Source organism: Cololabis saira, chromosome 11, assembly GCF_033807715.1.
Source record: "Cololabis saira isolate AMF1-May2022 chromosome 11, fColSai1.1, whole genome shotgun sequence".
NCBI classification, from domain to species: domain Eukaryota; kingdom Metazoa; phylum Chordata; class Actinopteri; order Beloniformes; family Belonidae; genus Cololabis; species Cololabis saira.
In genome coordinates this window covers 23397203-23415209 of record NC_084597.1, presented here as the reverse complement: position 1 = coordinate 23415209, position 18007 = coordinate 23397203, and the positions used below count along the sequence as shown (strand labels likewise).

The following is an 18007-nucleotide window of genomic DNA, read 5'->3' as shown; positions in this document are numbered from 1 at the left end:
TTAAGAAGAAAAAAGTCATATATATTCTCCAAAAAAGTAGTATTTTCTCAATTTTCTTCTTAAATTTCTTCTTAAGAAAAAACTTGATAAAATAAATGGTATTCTTGAAATAAAAGTTCTCAAATTTGTTCTTGACTTTTTTCTTAACTTTAAGACAACTTTGACCTGTCTTAAAAAATATCATCTTTTTCAACACATTTTAGACAAGTTTAGACTAGTAGGTCATAGTTTGAGGATATACTTTGTAATTAATTACACAAAGAGCCTGTTAACTGCTTGTTAGCATGTTAGTTAGCGTGGTAGTTAATTATTAGTCATTTTCCCCAATAGTATTTTTTTTCGCACATTAATCTCATCCACCATAACCTTGAAAAGTTCCTGCATCTCTTTTTCTCCTTCTCCATGTTTAGTGAGTGACTGACGGTTAAGACCCAAACTACCTGTATAAATGTTGTTTGTTGGCGCGTGCAATGCAATGACATACAGTATTTTAAGAAGTTCTTAAGTAGGAAAAATAAGAATAAAAATAAGAAATTCGTAAGAAATGACAGTTCTTAAGACAGTTCTTAAGAAAATATTGAGGAATTGCATTTAGGAACTTTCTTATGAACTTCTTAATTTTAGATCTTAAGACATTTCTTAAGATCGTTCTTAAGAACATATTGGTGAATCCGGCCCCTGGTCTGGTTTTAAGTACACTAAAGTACTGAACACTTTTCAGGCCTTCAAATACTGCGTTTTTAAGCTTTATTATTGTGTGTGTACCTAGTTATTTGTGTAATATTATATCGTTTTTGTGAGATAAGACGCAGTTCTGTGCCACTTCTGTGCCAAAATACTTCCACACTACTGAAGTACTTGAGTACTTATATACGTGAGAAGGAGACTCTTTACTTTTCTAACAATCATCTTAATATACAGTACTTCACAAAAACTAGAAAACAACAACACCACAACCTACCCTGAGGCGTGTCTGTGTGTGCATGAACAGTAAGAGTAAAGGTGTGCTGTTTTTTTTTTGTGTGGTTTTTGTGCAGAATTTAAAGTTACTCTGAATATAACTGTATAATACGACTACGACGAGTATTAGGGCCAAACTAAGACAAAAAAAAGGGAAATTACGAGAATAAAGTAATAATTTAATGAGAATAAAGTCGTACAATTACGTCATTAATTAATTAATTAATGAAGTCATGGTGTTGCGAGAATAAAGTCGTAATAGAATAAAGTCGTAACATTACGAGAATAAAGTCGTAACATTACGAGAATAAAGTCGTAATATTATGAGAATAAAGTTGTAATATTATGAGAATAAAGTCGTAACATTACGAGAATAAAGTCGTAATTTGAGAATAAAGTCGTAATATTATGAGAATAAAGTCGTAATATTATGAGAATAACAGGAAGAGCAGTCTTCTCCCTGTGTTAAAATGAGGAATATTGAGCATCTTGTGAAGTTATATTAATAATATATTTAATATTACGACTTTATTCTCGTAATTTTACGACTTTATTCTCATATTATTATGACTTTATTCTCGTAATTTGCTTTTTTTTTGTCTTAGTTTGGCCCTAATACTCCGTCGTCGTGTAACTTTATTGGTGACAACAATCACGGAGGTCTAAAAACTGGAAGTAATCAATTATCCAATTACCTTATAAGGAGGAGACGTAGAGGTCCCGCCTTCCTCGTTCTCTGATTGGCTGCTGCGTTTCGTTCTCGAGCCCTGATTGGCTGATGCCGCCGTTGGTGTTTGAACGGACCAGAAGCAGGAAGGAGGAATAACATCCAGACCGAGACGCTGCGTTTGATCTATAATACCTCCATGGTTTGATCTCAGCTCGTCATGAAAAGAGTCACGCTGTTTCTCAGCGGAACCTCCACCAACGGGAAGGTAACGAGCGGGAAATGTGTTTACTAGCGTACGGACGGAACAGACAGAGCGGAAGCAGCTCCAGGGTGGTGGTTGGGTTGATGTTGTTGTCGGAGGATGGAGAGACGAGAGCTGACAGTAGGAGCTATGAATGCTGGAAGGGGTTGACGTGGTGCAGAGCAGAGAGGTGGATGTTCTCTGTTCAGGAGACCAGGGTTCAAGCTGGTTTAATTATGGTGTGGATGGGAGGAGCTATCTTGAAGGAGCTTGTTAGGAATGTTCTGGAGGTTGTGATGGAGATAGGGTTGCCACCTTTCAGAAATAGAAATAAGGGACGCCCCGATTTCAGCAGCGCAGGCGCCAAAAAAAAGGAACATCCACAAAACTTTTAAATGCATAAAAATGTATTTATTTTCTATGAAAAAACAAAACGCTTTGATTTAAAGTGCTTTAATAGCATTGAACTTGCATGACTGTCCAGACAGCCAACCATACTAGCAACTGAAATAGCCTCTTATGATACTGTATGTCCACATCAGCCCAGATGTAGAATAAAGCTACAGGTGAAGAATATGGTATAAAAGTTAATTTATTTCAATAACTCAGCTAGAATATGGTGTAAAAGTTAATTTATTTCAATAATTCAACTAGAATATGGTGTAAAGGTTAACTTATTTCAATAATTCAACTAGAATTTGGTGTAAAAGTTAATGAAAATACGGTACAAATCGTCTCCCGTATTAGTTCAATACGGGACGCAACATTTTTTTCTCAAATAAAGGACAATTCCGTATTTTACGGGACGGGTGGCAACCCTAGATGGAGAGCATCCCCAGAGATGAGAGAGTGGGGATTAGTGCAGACTTAAAGGGAAAGTTCCGTTTTTTACAACCTGGACCTTATTTCTGGCATTTTTTATGGTCGTATACTCACCCAGAAAAGTTTGGTGTCATTTGGAGTCCTTCGGAAGATATTAGGAGTTTTGTGCGAGCCGCTTCTCCATATAATGGTAGCGCATGGGGGCACAGCGGGACACAGACGATGCAGCGTCTAAATAACACATTATTGCCGCGAAACTCGTTCATTTCTTTTGCCCACTCTTGCTACACCTTAGTCCCCAGGTTTTTATTCAGTTAAACACATAATAACTCACTAACAACAAGGAAATCAGTTTGTAAACAAGACCTCTGAACTCATGACGTCATCTCTGTGCGCGCATCCCGGACAGGTACAGCTAGATTTAAAACGGTAACTTAGACTAGAAAACGGTAAGGACGTCCATCATATTCAAAGTCGTCGTCCACAACCTCAGAATTTGACAAATATTCAGACATGTTTCAAATAACTAACAGTAAACTAACAGTAGCGAACTTCAGCTGTACACGGAGCTGTGTCTGGGATGCGCGCACAGAGACGACGTCATGAGTTCAGAGGTCTTGTTTACAAACTGATTTCCTTGTTGTTAGTGAGTTATTATGAGTTTAACTGAATAAAAACCTGGGGACTAAGATGTAGCAAGAGTGGGCAAAAGAAATGAACGAGTTTCGCGGCAATCATGTGTTATTTAGACGCTGCATCGTCTGTGTCCCGCTGTGCCCCATTCGCTACCATTATATGGATAAGCGGCTCGAACAAAACTCCTAATATCTTCCGAAGGACTCCAAATGACACCAAACTTTTCTGGGTGAGTATACGACCATAAAAAATGCCAGAAATAAGGTCCAGGTTGTAAAAAACGAAACTTTCCCTTTAAGTGGACATGTTTGGAGAAGATGGCAGAGGGGACGAGGAAGTGATGGACAGGTTTGGTCTCAGGAAACACAGAAGGACAGATGGTGGTAGACTTTGTAAAAAGGATGGAGATGGTTGTAGTGATTTGTTTTTTCTTCTTCTGGGAGAGGCAGGAACATACATTATAAGAGTGGAGGCAGGAGACCTCTTCACATCTTCATCTCAAAGTAAACATTCAGCCAGTTTCACTTCAGACATAGTTGGATGTGCTGAAGACCACACTCTCAGTTCTGGATCTTCAGCTGGGAACGATGTCCATTCTCTAACTGGCACGCACTCGGCTCAGGTGGGAAGTGAAACCCATCAGAAAATGTCCCAAAATCACAGTAAGAGTTAAATCTGCAGCCATGGCAGAGCAAACCTGCACGTCATGTGACACCCTGAGGTCGTCATGCTGGCTGGCATCATGGATGGAGACATCATCACCTCAACCATCATGGGCTGATTACTGATTACTGATTCTGTTCCAGGCCTGGACCAATATTGATCCTGTGCCAGTCAGACATTGTGTTGGAGGTCTAAATGTTTGTCATAAATGTGACAGATGTTCAGTTATGATCTCAGATGGTTGAAAAAGGACACCTTCAAAAGATTTCTGACCCAGACAACTGAACCTAGCTGCTTATATTACATGAATATTGCAGTTTTGTCCACCTGGTTAGTAGATTTCTCTCATTTCTGACAGTTTACCAATAACCAGCATGATGCCACAGCAAGCTTGGTGATCATGTCGCTCATCCCCCACTTGGAGGCTCTAGACAGGAAGTTGAAAAGTAATATGATTTAACTTCCTGTGCAGGGACAAAGATGAATCAGAATTCTATTGGAAAAAAACCAATGTGAATGATAATATTGTCAATATTGTTGTCTCATGTATACATCACTGACATTGTTTTATTAGGTATAAAAAATTGGAGATGAGAAAGTATCATGAATTGACTGTTTTATTTCAGGCTGAGGCAATGTGCAATATTTCACCCTCTAGTCTAGAGAATCTTAGAGACAACTTAGACTCAACTTTTTCTTGCTGTTCCTGCTGTTGTTTATAGGTCTCTGTTACAGGTGAGTTAGCGGCATTACTGCGCGCTCCTTTTCTTTCTCTGCCTTAGTGGCAGCCAATTTTGAAAACTCAATATACTGCGTGTGAGAAACTTTCAAATGTCTTATCAGCTTCCTTTGAACACACTTTTGCAAACTGCTAATTTGTTGTCCTAAGTATTCGGACATTGTAAAACGATGCCATTTTCAGTGTTAATGATCTATAGAGACTGCCACGCCCCCTTAGGACACGTCGGTCAGAGATGTGGGAACACACACGCGGGCGGCGGTTTGTTGTTGTAAACGTCATCGGATCGACCTGCTTTGAACTATTATTATTTTGAGAACACTGATCAAAACCGATAGGGGCATTATCGGCCGATACCGATCGGTTGCCGATCGATCGGTGCATCTCTAGATTTTGTCACCAGAAAGCTTTGACGGGGCTGGTGTGTCTCCTGTAGGTGGCAGCTGTGTTTGGCTCCATGGAGGACTTCCTGGGCGTGGCCAGTTCCAAGCTGGGAATCAGAGCCTCCAGTGTTTATAATGGGAATGGCGGCCTCATCGACGACGTGTCCCTGATCAGGTGAGCTTGTGTTGTGCTTATTTTTGTGCAGATGAGTCCCACCCTTGTGATGTCATCAGTGTACTTGATGAGCTTGTCATCTTGTATGGGCAAAGTTAAGAACTGCAAGTCTTTTTTTTTTTTTTAATGATGTGATCATTTTACAAAGGAGAGCAGGGGTGAACTGGTTCCAGAAACGTCCTATTGGTCCTTGCCTCAGAACTGGTTTTAAATGGTCTGAAAACTCTTGGTTTCATTAAAACCGATCACAATGTTGTGTTTTCACAGAGATGATGATGTCCTCTACATATCCAACAGCGACACATTCGAAGGTGAGTCGGAACCACAACAGTAAACCTGCTGTCTGAGAGACAAATGTTCTGCTTGGAAAATCTGGAACTATGAGCTCTTTAAGATCTGATGGAAGTTGGTCATTAAGATCTTTATATGAGGCGAAGAAGTTATTTATGAAAAAGAAAACGCAGAACTTAAATTATCCACCTGCAACAAACCAAAAATGCTGTCCTTTCTCTGTGTACCGTCATCCTTTTACTGGCGCGGCAATCAGCTGTCAACCTGTATAATAAGAAGATTGTTTCACTGAACAATGGAACAATATGAATATATGCACAATAATAGGCAATTCAAGTATTTATCATACTTGGTTAATGTGATTCTGCTCCTGAACCTCAGCACACAGCGTCTGCACATCAGGACTGTATGCCGTCACTTTCATCTTTACACAGGACCGTAACCTGTCATCTGTGAGGCGTGTGCAACGTTTGCTTTTAATAAAGTTCATGTTGGAGAACATCTGCTCACATACATATGTGGATCCAAATATCGACAGGACTCCAAGGGCCTGATTTACTAAAGGTTTGCGTGCGTAAAAACGTGTGCAAACTTGACATCACCCGCAAACCAATGTGCAAGCTGATCTACTAACAGCGTGCAAAGAGGACTGCGTCTCTGAAATAAGCAAAATAGCACACACTGTTCATTTAGTACTTTTGCCCTGATGAATAATCAATATGGGCCGTACCCGCCAGAAAGCGCTAAATACTGGGTGGGGAAAATGCAAATATGTTAATTTACCACACGCAATGAGATTTACCAAGCCTGAAAGTAATTGCGGGGATTGTGATTGCGTCTGTATTTAATACGTTCGAAAGGAAGGTGCTAATCTGCCCAGCATTACGCACCGATGGCTGCTGTTATTGTGGCAAGGAGGCGACATCGCCAAAATCAAAGAATACTTAGAGAGAGAGTCTTTATTCTGCTGCATGCTATTTTAAAAATGGTTGCACAAGTTTTATTAAAGGCCACTTTTTCTTTAGTTCTTCGCCTTATATCTTGCCACCATCTTTTAACCTCATCTGCCGTTCTTTTTGTCTTACCAACTGCATTTATTCTATCGCAGATTTTCTTCCATATTGCGTTTCTTTTGGTAATGTTTAAATTTCTTTGCTGTAGTTCATGAATGTGTTTATTTGCCTCTTCCACTAATATCTCTAACTCCAACTCGTCAAATTTCATTTTGCGCTTGCGACTATCCTGCTTTCCATCCAGACTCTCCATGGCGCAAACCGTAAGACACGCAACACCTCATTTAAATACTGCGGTTTGCACCTGTTATCAATTGCGCACGCAATCTTAGTTGATCACCCGCAAAACACACAACAACAGCACGTGCAAACTTTTTCAGTGCACACGCAATTTAGTACTGTTTATTTAGGATCTTAGTAAATCAGGCCCCAAGTGCATACTTTTTCATGTTCACATAAACGTCGTGGATAGCAGCATTCCCAGTTTCAAACACAATTTTGTCTGGTTTGGGGAGGCTTTCAATATCATGCCATTTGTGATTCTGAGCAAGAGCAGCCTTCGGACGGGCAACATCTTCAAGGTCTGCTGTCAAGCTTTGAAACTTGGACACCCATATGTCTTTGTCAGCGGTTGGACAACGGTTTTCTTCACTAACTCAGATATTGTTTAGATCCTGAGAATGATGGAGACCCAGAGAAGACTCAGACTCACACCGATTGGCTGACGCTCAACGTGGGCGGACGGCGCTTCACCACCACGAGGTAACCGGGGCGTTGCAGCGCGACGTGTCATTTCCAGTGAGACCTGAAGGTGTCAGCGTCTTCTCATTTCGAGCACGTTCATGTCCGCAGTAACTATTGTTTCTGTTTGTTCAGGAGCACGCTGGTCAGTAAAGAACCGGAGAGCATGCTGGCCCACATGTTCAGAGAGAAAGGTGAGCTGATCAGTGACCTCATCAATCACTTTTCTGTGGGCGTTCCTTCATTAAGTGACGTCTTTTCTTTTATCCAGACGTTTGGGGGAACAAACGGGACTCTGAGGGGGCGTATCTCATCGACCGCAGTCCAGATTACTTTGAACCAATACTGAACTTCCTGAGACACGGACAGCTGATCATCAATGAGGGAATCAACCCGCTGGGTAAGAACATTATCACGCCGATGAGCCATCCTGCCTACCTGAACTCACCTGTTGGTTTCTGCTGCAGGTGTGCTGGAAGAAGCTCGCTTCTTTGGAATTGAGGAGTTGGCTGAACAGCTGGAGACACTCATAAAGGTCAGGGGTGTAACTTTATGCAAGCAGCTAGATTTTAGTCTTGTTTGGTTAATTTTCTCATGTCTTTCCCTTCATTCAGTTGTCTCAGCCTCCCGATGATCATTCTCCTCTGACCCGAAAAGAGTTCACCAGGTTCCTGCTGGCGACAACCACCAAGGCAGAGCTGCGGTGTCAGGTACCTCCACGAATGTTCACAACAGTTCACAACATAAAAGAACCAGACAAAACTGACCTCTGTTCTGAGGATTAAGTTGTTTATGGACTCAGATCAATCTGCTCGTATATGTGTTTCCTGTTGCAACAGCAATGCAGGGATGGTTATACCTTTCATTTGGTTTCATTGGTCCATCCCAGAGGCCTGATATGACTCTGCCATCTTTTCCTGCTTAAAGGTGACCTATTATGAAAAACACGTTTTTTCTTGTTTTAACATATATAAAGTGGTCTCCCCTCACCCTGCCAGCACAGGGGAGACAAAATACCATGAAATTCTGCAAGCTCTCTGACCCCCGCCGGACTGAGTCCCCAGTGTCACGTGGCCTTTTTTTGAGCCATTCTGAATCTGCGCCTAGGGTGACGTCACCATAGGCGCTCATTTCCATAGGTTCAGCCTCCGCTGCTGAAACCACGCCCACAACCAGCTCTCTGGCTCTGGCTGGAGCGGTCCATCCTTCAGCCAGTCGGACGCGGCGCCGCAGCGCCGCGGATCCAGGTTAAATCATGCAGGTTCCCGGGTGATTTGGGAGCTGGGTCCTCGGGGGTCTGTCCCAGGCTGGACCAGCTTCACCCTTCGAGATTTTCAGCGAAATCTGTCGGTTTGATCCCCGATAACGGGCGATGCGCCGCGGATGCGCTCCGGAGCGGATCTGTGCGCCCGCCGTGGAGTTGCGGCGCCCGTCGCGCAGCATCCGCCGGGTAGATCCGGCTGAAATTCCGCTGGTCGGTCCCCGGGAGTCCCTGCTACCAGTCCAGGCGGGTTCCTGCGGTCCCGGCCGGTGGGAACCGGTCATATTTCCCGGTTAAAGCCGCGGTGATGCGCGCTGATCCAGCAGCGCTGCTCCCGGGCGCCTGGCTTGGCTCCGCGGCCAGCGTTCAGACTCCGCCGGGCAGATCCGGCTTAAATAGTGCATAAATGTTATTTATATACAACTCATATTTTATTTTTTTAACAATAAAGTTGCCATTTGTGAAAATTCAGTGTTGTATTTATTTACAGGCTCGGGCTGCTCTGGCGGGGCAGGTTTATTCTCCTCCCCTGCTACACGTCATTCAGGGAGCCAATCAGCACAGAGCCTCATTATCATACCCCCCCCTTCCCTAAAAATGAGGCGCAGAAAAAGAGGTTAGAAGCGGTAAAACTAGTGACAGGGCCCACAGGCTGGATTTATGATTTATGTAGAAAAAACAAGCTTTAGATTGTTTTTAAGACATTCAAGGCCTGTTTAAAATATACATTAAATGCCATAATAGGTCTCCTTTAAGCTCCGATGGCTTTCTTGTTTTTTAGAAAGTAGCTGATGCTGTTTGGGAAGGTTTCAATGTGACGTGTTTTAGTTAAAAGTAGGGATGTTAACAATTAATCGATTTTCGATTAATTGCCGTTATGAAATTACCCGATTAAAATTAACAATTACAATTAATCTATTTATTTATTTATTTTTTTTCGTTTAATTTCACCAGCTGGTATTGCGCCCGGACCACATTTAATGCGACACAACGCGCTGCGCCGCGCACATAAAGTTAGAAGAAAGAGACGGCGGACTTCCGGGGAGGCACGACACCAGCATGGCTGCATAGTTTTGAGCTCCACTCAGCTGGACCTTACTTTCCCCTATATTACACCGATATATGTTTTAAAATTCCAGTAAACGGGACCCTTTCGATATATTAATCAACAACGTGAAAAAATATGCCAACCGACCAAAAAAACAACCCTACTCGCACGGCAAAGCAACAGAAAAAGAACGCGACGTCTGGAAATAAGATGGAGGAAGACGAAGCAACACCTGATGATACTAAGGCTGAGCTCGCCAGCATCACAGGTCTCTTGAAAGGCATAGCGGCAGATGTCAGCAGTATGAAAACGGGTATGGAAAAGCTGCAAAATACAGTTGAGTCGCTGGGTTCAAGGATGTCGGAGGCTGAAACCAGAATTTCAGATCTGGAAGATGCTAACAACAGCCGAGAGTCTGGCATGGACTCGGCTTTATCGAGCCTTAAAGCACTTCAGGATAAAGTCACATACTTAGAAGACTACAGCAGACGGAACAACGTGCGTGTGATGGGCATTCCTGAGAAAGCAGAGGGTGAAGACCTGAGGTGTTTCGTGCTTGGTTTACTGGAGGAGCAGCTGGGGCTGGATGTGAATGCTGGATTTGAAATTGAACGAGCGCACCGCGTCGGGCAGACCGGGGACGCCCGCGCTCGCCACGTTCTCATCCGCTTCCTGAGATTCAGCGCGAGGGAAGCGGTCCTCGCAGCGGCCCGCGAAAAAGGAACGGTCAAGTGGGAGGACAAGAAGTTGTCCTTCTTCCAGGATCTTTCCCAAGAGGTGCTGCAACAGCGCAGGAAATTTGACGATGTGAAAAAGCAACTTAGAGGATGCGGGATCCGCTACTTCATGCAGTATCCAGCCACGCTGAAGTGCTCTATAAATAACCAGCGCCATTCCTTCACGTCACCGAGCGCAGTGACTGCCTTCCTCACAGCGCAGGACTCCGCCCACGCAGTGTGATGAGCAGGTTTATTATGGTCAGTCAGTCTTTCTGAAAGTTTGAGAATATTTTTTTTGTTTTGTTTTTTCTTCTTTCTTTTTTTTCCTTTTCCCAAGAGGAGGGAAATGGGAAAAAAGAAAAATTCATTATTTACTTTTAATTAACTTTATTTAACTCATTTATCAAGATTGACTGACATCAAAAATTGTATGGCTTTGGTTGGTTGACTTTTACAAAGGCAGGCTACTTCAAGTGGCATCATGTTATTGTTGGCTATTGTTACTGGTTATAGATACATAAGGGGAGGGGGCTGGGTGTGAGGAGCCGGGACAGGCCGGTGACACCATCATGCGGATGCACTATAGCAGGTTTAGTAGTGCAGGAGAGCCTAATGTTCTTTGTGGCCTCCTGACAGTTTTGTATTTGTGTACAACGTATTTTCATCAGTGTGTTTTGTTTTGTTTATGTTTCTTTTTTCCACAAGGGAGTAGACTAACAGGACAGGGAGTTATTATATTTTTCAAAACTTTTTTGACTAGCACTTACCCTATTATAGGCATAGTTATATTTAATGGGTGAATTGTTTAAACTAATATCATTGAATGTTAAGGGTGCAAACTCAGCTTTAAAAAGGAGGAAAATTTTGTGGTATCTGAGACAGAAAAATCCAGATTTAGCTTTCCTGCAGGAGACACACCTAGAGAAAGAAGATTCATTATTATTGCAAAGAGACTGGGTTGGGAAAGTCCTTTACAGTGCGGGTTCCTCCAGCCAGAGGGGAGTAGCCATCTTGATCCGGAAGAACTTTAATATTAAAATACTCAGACAACAAGCAGATGAAGAGGGCAGGTGGATAGCAGTAGAGGCCGAGCTGCTCGGCATTAAGTATACGCTTATGAATGTATATGCACCAACAATGGAAGCGCCAGGGTTTTTTGTGAGGGTAAGCAATGTAATAACTGGCCTGGGAAATCCATATATAATCTTAGGTGGGGACTTTAACAGTGTAAGGGTGCCCATCATGGATAAAACATACACAGGGGGTATAAAACGACCTTCACAGGCAAGGAAAGAAATTAACACATTGATGGAAGAGCTGGATTTGGAGGACGTATGGAGATTTTTTCATCATTCAGATAAACAGTTTACTTTTTACTCCCACCCACACAACTCTTATTCCAGAATAGATTATTTCCTAATTTCGAAATCACTAATCTCTATTACAGCACAAACAACAATAGGCACAATTTTAATATCAGACCATGCTCCAGTAGAGATGGCGCTATCCATAGGCCAAGCAAATAAAAAACGTCCCAGTAGGTGGAGATTTAATACATCCATGCTCAGAGACGAAGACTTAGTACGATCTATTAAAGGGGAGATAATGTATTACTGGCGGACCAATGAAGGCACAGCATCAGACCCAGCTGTGGAGTGGGATGCCTTTAAGGCTGTCATTAGAGGCCGGCTCATTGGAATTTGTTCATTTCTAAAAAGGAAAGCGGCCGATCGTTTTCAGGAATTGGAAGGAGACATTCAAAAAATGGAAAATAGGCACGTAATATACTCTGACCACTCTTCACTTCATGAACTGAGTAAATTAAAGCTAGAATATAATTCTATACTACAGAAAAAAGTGGAATATTCCTTATTCAGAAGTAAACAGAAGTATTATGAACAAGGGGAAAGGACAGGACGGTTTCTTGCACAGAGGGCGAAGCAACAATATACACAATCACTTATAACAGGAATACAGAATGACAGGGGGGAACTGAAAACGGATAATATGGACATCAACAACTTATTTCTCACATTTTATCAAAATCTTTATAAATCAGATGAACCTGCTTCTCAGGATATTAGCACTTTTCTATCTACAGTGAATTGCCCAACTTTATCACAGGATGAACAAGAACAAATGGGGGCTGATATTACATTAGAGGAAATTAAAGGGGCTATTCAGAAATTACAGAGTGGAAAATCTCCAGGGGAAGATGGACTTCAGGCAGAATTTTATAAGGCCTTTTCAGATATTCTGGCCCCAAGACTATTGATAGTTTATAATAATGCCCTATTGAGAGGGTGTCTCCCAGATAGCATGCAGACAGCTATAATAACTCTAATTCACAAAAAGGATAGGGATCCACAACTTTGTGGCAATTATCGCCCAGTGTCATTAATAAATGTTGATGCTAAGTTACTCGCAAAAATCTTAGCTACTAGATTAGAAGGGTTATTGCCTAAACTTATCCATCCTGATCAAGTAGGTTTTATCAAGAATAGGACATCATTTGATAATCTCCGCAGGCTTCTTCATCTGATGTGGCAAGCTGGGAGGGAACCAGATGTAACTGTAGCGCTCTCATTGGACGCGGAGAAAGCGTTTGACAGGGTGGAGTTTCCATACCTGTTTCAGGCGCTGGAGAAATTTGGACTGGGAAATTCTTTCATTAATTGGGTTAGGTTACTTTATCACAACCCCAAAGCATCAGTCGTGACAAATGGCAGACAGTCTACTGCATTTCAGCTTCATAGAGGGACAAGGCAGGGATGTCCCCTATCCCCCCTGTTATTTGCCCTGGCCCTGGAACCGCTGGCTATTGCCATTAGGCAAAATAGAAATATAGTTGGTATTAAGACTGGGAGTGAAGAGCACAAATTGCTTTTATATGCAGATGATATTTTGCTACTGTGCAGACGTCCATCAACCACAGTGTCTCATATTCTCACCTTGATCGACTCTTTTTCACTGGTGTCTGGATACAAAATCAACTGGTCGAAGTCTGAGGCCATGCCCCTATCTAAGGTCTGTCCCCCTGCTGTCAGAACGGGTTGGCAGTTTACGTGGCAGCCTTCAGGTCTTACATATTTGGGCATAAAAATCACCCCACAATTAAATGATATTATGGACGTCAACCTCCTCCCCCTGATTCAGAAAATAGAACTTATACTCCAAAACTGGACTAAATTAGGCTTATCACTTCTGGGTAAGGTAAATATTTTGAAGATGATAATTGTTCCCAAAATTAATTACATAAATAATATGCTACCACTAAATCTCCCACGTACTACACTAATAAAATATAATAAAGCGGTTTATGGTTTTCTGTGGGCAGGCAAAAAACCATATGTAAATCAAACAAAACTCTATGCGGCTCCAGAAGATGGAGGCCTGGGTCTGCCTCACATAGCCTGGTATCACTATGCATTTTGTCTTAAACAGTTATCCAAGATATACATCCCTACAGATATAGCTCCATCTTGGGTGTCTATTGAAGGGGCCCTTACCTACCCATACCCGACACAGGCCGTTTTCACTCAAACTAGTGGTAAGATTCCTCATGATAACCCGGTACTGGCATTTTCTCACGAGACTTGGCAAGTTTCCCACAAACTCCTTAGCTTACAAACAAATTTTACTTATCAAACTTCCCTATGGCATAATAAATACCTCAAGATAGGTAAAAAGACATTTTCGTGGCCTGACTGGGTCAAGCTAGGCATTGTCTACATTGGAGACCTATTTGAGGGGGGCACTCTCTTTTCCTTTGAACAGCTAAGAGCAAAGTATGGTCTCCAACATAAGGATTTTTGGAAATATTTACAGTTAAGGAGCTGTATTCTGTCACGTCTTAAAATGTCACCACTTGCACCAACTACTGAATTACAAACCAGAGTGGAACAGGAAAAGGTTTTCCCAATTAAAGCATCAGGCTTTTACTGTATTTTACGGAAATCCCAACCTCCGGGCTACCGGGGCTTAAAAAGATGCTGGGAGAGGGACTTGGGAGAAATTATATCAGATGAAACGTGGGAAGAAGTAATACAGTCATGGTACAAAGTTTCAAGGGAAATGCAGACACGGTTGATGCGCTATAAAATTATCAATAGGATTTATTGGACCCCATCGAAAATGGCAAGGTTGGGGCTTAGAAACTCAGATGTGTGTTGGAGATGCGACACTGAGTGTGGCACTCTGTTACATATGTTATACTCATGCCCCATGATAGATTCCTTATGGTCTGAGATAGTGTCTTTTATCAACAATTTGCTGACCACTGCTCTGGTACGCCAACCTTTACTCTGTCTCTTGGGTGTGGTACCACAGGGAAGCGGGCTAAATGCCCACCAATCTTCATGGTGTCGAACGGCTCTAATGACTGGATGCAGGATAATACTGCGCCATTGGAAAATACAAGTACCTGTATCCATGATGGAATGGTTTAATGAGATGTCCAAGATTGCCTCTTATGAGAGGTTGTGCTATAGAATGATAAACAAGGAGGATGTCTATGTGAAAATTTGGGGGGCTTATTTGGACATCCTACAGTAAGCCAGTGTGCATACTTTCTTTTTTTTCTGTTTCTGCTTTTCTATTTTCTTTATAGTTTAACATTCAGTGGTGTACAATATGCGTATAGTTATACTCACTTTTATATACGGTACAGTGTATAGCTTGCTAGTCAGTATCTGCCTGTAGTCCTCCCTGTTCACTTGTGGTTGTTCAGTGTTTGTCTTTGTTTTCATGTATTTGTGAAAAAAACTGAATAAACAGTAAATTACAAAAAAAAAAAAAAAAAAAAAAAGAAGAAAGAGACGGCGGATATGTTTGGTTTTAGTAACATCATGCTCAGGCAATGAGTCTGCAATGGCCCAGACGGGAGACACATGTAGCTCAGTGCTTAACTTTTATTTTTAATCCACTCTATATTCTTCTGGTTGTTCTCCGATATGCTCCCCTAAAGCCTGAAGGTTCCGCCTTAAATCGACTACGGCGGCGGCTCTGCGTTGTTGTAACGCGGAACCATAAATCAGCCTTCACCCGGTACATACATAGGTTCCTCTAAACATCTGTCCCCGCTACAGTTTTAACTAAAAGAAAATGTGCTCCAATACAGCAGGTCTCATAATTTTATTTTGAACACTGCCAAAACTCTAACTTAAAACGTAACTAGAACTTAAAATTTGCTTGACACAAATGACACTATTATGGCTGCTACTACTAATAGCCTTGAAGTGCACTTTATATTATATTCCTTGTGGTACAAAAATGTCTTTTTGTTACTTTTGTATCAAATAAATATTTGATTAAGGAATACATTAAAATGTCCTTTGTATTTTATATGAGCAAAAAAAATGATGTTTGTATCTCAGATGGGGGAAAAACGCCGCTTATCAACTAATCGATGATCGATCGATAAGGTTATCAACTGTCAATTAATGAAATAATCGATAATTTGCATCCCTAGTTAAAAGAAATGCAGTTCCTCTACTGAACACCAGGCTCTCAATCCAGACTTACAGTTCCTCCACTGACCACCAGAGTCTGGTTGGTCTGGAACAGGGGTGTCCAAAGTCGGTCCTCGAAGGCCGGTGTCCTGCATGTTTTAGTTGTTTCCCTGCATCAACACACCTGATTCTAATTAACGGTCATCTCCACCTTGTCATCAAAGTCTGGATACTTCTGTTGATGACCAAGCTCCTTGTATCACGGTTTGATTTAAAAAAAAGGGACACATCTAAAACATGCAGGACACCGGCCCTCGAGGACGGACTTTGGACACCCCTGGTCTGGAAGGTTCTGGTTTTAAGACGGTAGCCAGACGACTCCAGCTAGTCTGCCTCTGGATCTTCATCTTGCATTGCTCTGTTTGTTCATGGTGCATCTCCATTTATGTTTATGGTCTGTCAGGGTCTGAACTTTAGCGGAGCAGATCTGTCTCGTCTGGATCTCCGTTACATCAACTTTAAGATGGCCAATCTGCGTGGAACGAACCTCTCCCACGCCAACCTGAGTGGCGCCAACCTGGAAAGAGCGGACCTGTCCGTGGCATGCCTTGACGTGAGTTTCTCCAGCTGACATGGAATCTGAAGGTTGTCTTATCAGGAACATGCTGATGATGTTCATGTTGGATATTGAACATTAACGTGTAGATCTGTGGGATGAGTCTGTGATTCCATCCACCAGCTACAATGATGACCAGAAAGTTTATCTGTTGGGTGATTAAAAATCTCATTTAAAAAAAAAAAAACTGGATCCAGAGGGCCTGAGGGTGGAAGGTTCATACTGGGTCAGGAGGTCACTGACGTATTCTGCTCCTGGACCATTCAGAGCTTCATAGACCAGTTTTTAGGTGTATGCATTGAAGCTCTGTGGTGACCTGTAATTGTTTCTCGTTGGCTCCAATGACAATTACCTCAGTTTTGTTTTTGTTTAGCTGGAGAAAGTTGTGGCACATCCAGTCATTCATCTCCTCAATGCATTTAGCAAGAGCCTGTACAGGGCCTTGGTCTCCTAGTGATGTTGTGTGTATATATATATGCGTGTCATCAGCATAGTTATGGTAGTTTATTTTGTTGTTTTTTATAATCTGTGCCAGTGGGAGCATGTCGATGTTGAACAGAGGGGTCCCAGGATGGAACCGTGGTGAACTCCACATGTGATTCTTGTCTGCCCAGATGTAAAGTTTCCTATTGACACAAAGTACTTCCTGTTCTCTAAGTATGTTTTGAACCAGTTTAGTACAGTTCCGGAAAAACCTGCCCAGTTTTTCAGTCGTTTGAGTAAAATATTGTGGTCAACTGTATCAAATGCAGCACTGAGATCCAATAAAACTAAGACTGAAATGTTTCCACCGTGTGTATTCAGACAAATGTCATTGACTTTGGTCAGAGCAGTCTTGGTGCGGTGGTGCTGTCTAAAAGGTAGTAAAGGTATACTTTAATCTTGCATTGGGTAGTAAAGGTATACTTTAAAGTTTGGTAGTCAATAGTAGATCTGTAGATCTGAAGTTCTTTCCAGATTTAACAAATTAACTGTAAATAAATGTAATCTACCCCTGAGGTACATGAACAGTGTTGATCCTAGATGTTGTCATCTGTAACCATGGTGACAGTAATGACGCTTTTCCATTAGTACCTATTCAGCTCTACTCATCTCAACTCGACTCAACTTGACCTAGTTTCTTTTACATTACAATCCAGTACCCGCAGCAGAAATGGGTGGGGTTGGAGCGAAGCTGCTGTGACTTACCTGAATGTGTGACACAAATAAAGAAAAAACAACGAAAGATGTAGAACCTGGAGGAGATGGTATATGTGCTGCTTGGATTGTGACTTGTTTTTGATATCAAGTTAAAAAATGAGAGTGAGAGAAGCTTTAAGCGGTGACGCTTTTAATTTCTTTTAGTTTGTCTCGGCGCTGCTGAAAAGTCCGTTGGCAGCCGCGAGCAGCTATGAAGTGACAGAGCTCCTGGTAGATCTGGTCGTTCCTTATCGCCCGTCTAGATCCCTTTTTAATTCTCTCCTCAGCCACCAGGTTTATTATGAACATCTGCACCTCAGAGTTGGATCACGAAACAGACTTTTGCGGTGCCATTGTCTGTCGAATAAAATGAACAAGAAGCCGCCGTCAGAGTCGCTCT

General features: G+C 42.1%; 1 protein-coding gene across 2 annotated transcripts in view; it reads left to right on the top strand.

Moving 5' to 3' along the window:
- The first annotated feature begins 1761 nt into the window (after positions 1–1761).
- The window catches only part of kctd9b (potassium channel tetramerization domain containing 9b), a 29013-nt gene continuing 12767 nt past the window's right edge, over positions 1762–18007 (top strand). For both annotated transcript variants that reach the window (XM_061734076.1, XM_061734075.1), the window contains exons 1-9: positions 1762–1895; positions 5168–5289; positions 5557–5600; positions 7265–7355; positions 7470–7528; positions 7606–7734; positions 7802–7869; positions 7949–8044; positions 16276–16425. In XM_061734076.1, coding sequence (XP_061590060.1) covers positions 1848–1895; positions 5168–5289; positions 5557–5600; positions 7265–7355; positions 7470–7528; positions 7606–7734; positions 7802–7869; positions 7949–8044; positions 16276–16425 — 807 coding nt within the window. In that variant the 5' untranslated portion in view covers positions 1762–1847. The remainder of the gene's footprint in view (positions 1896–5167; positions 5290–5556; positions 5601–7264; positions 7356–7469; positions 7529–7605; positions 7735–7801; positions 7870–7948; positions 8045–16275; positions 16426–18007) is intronic.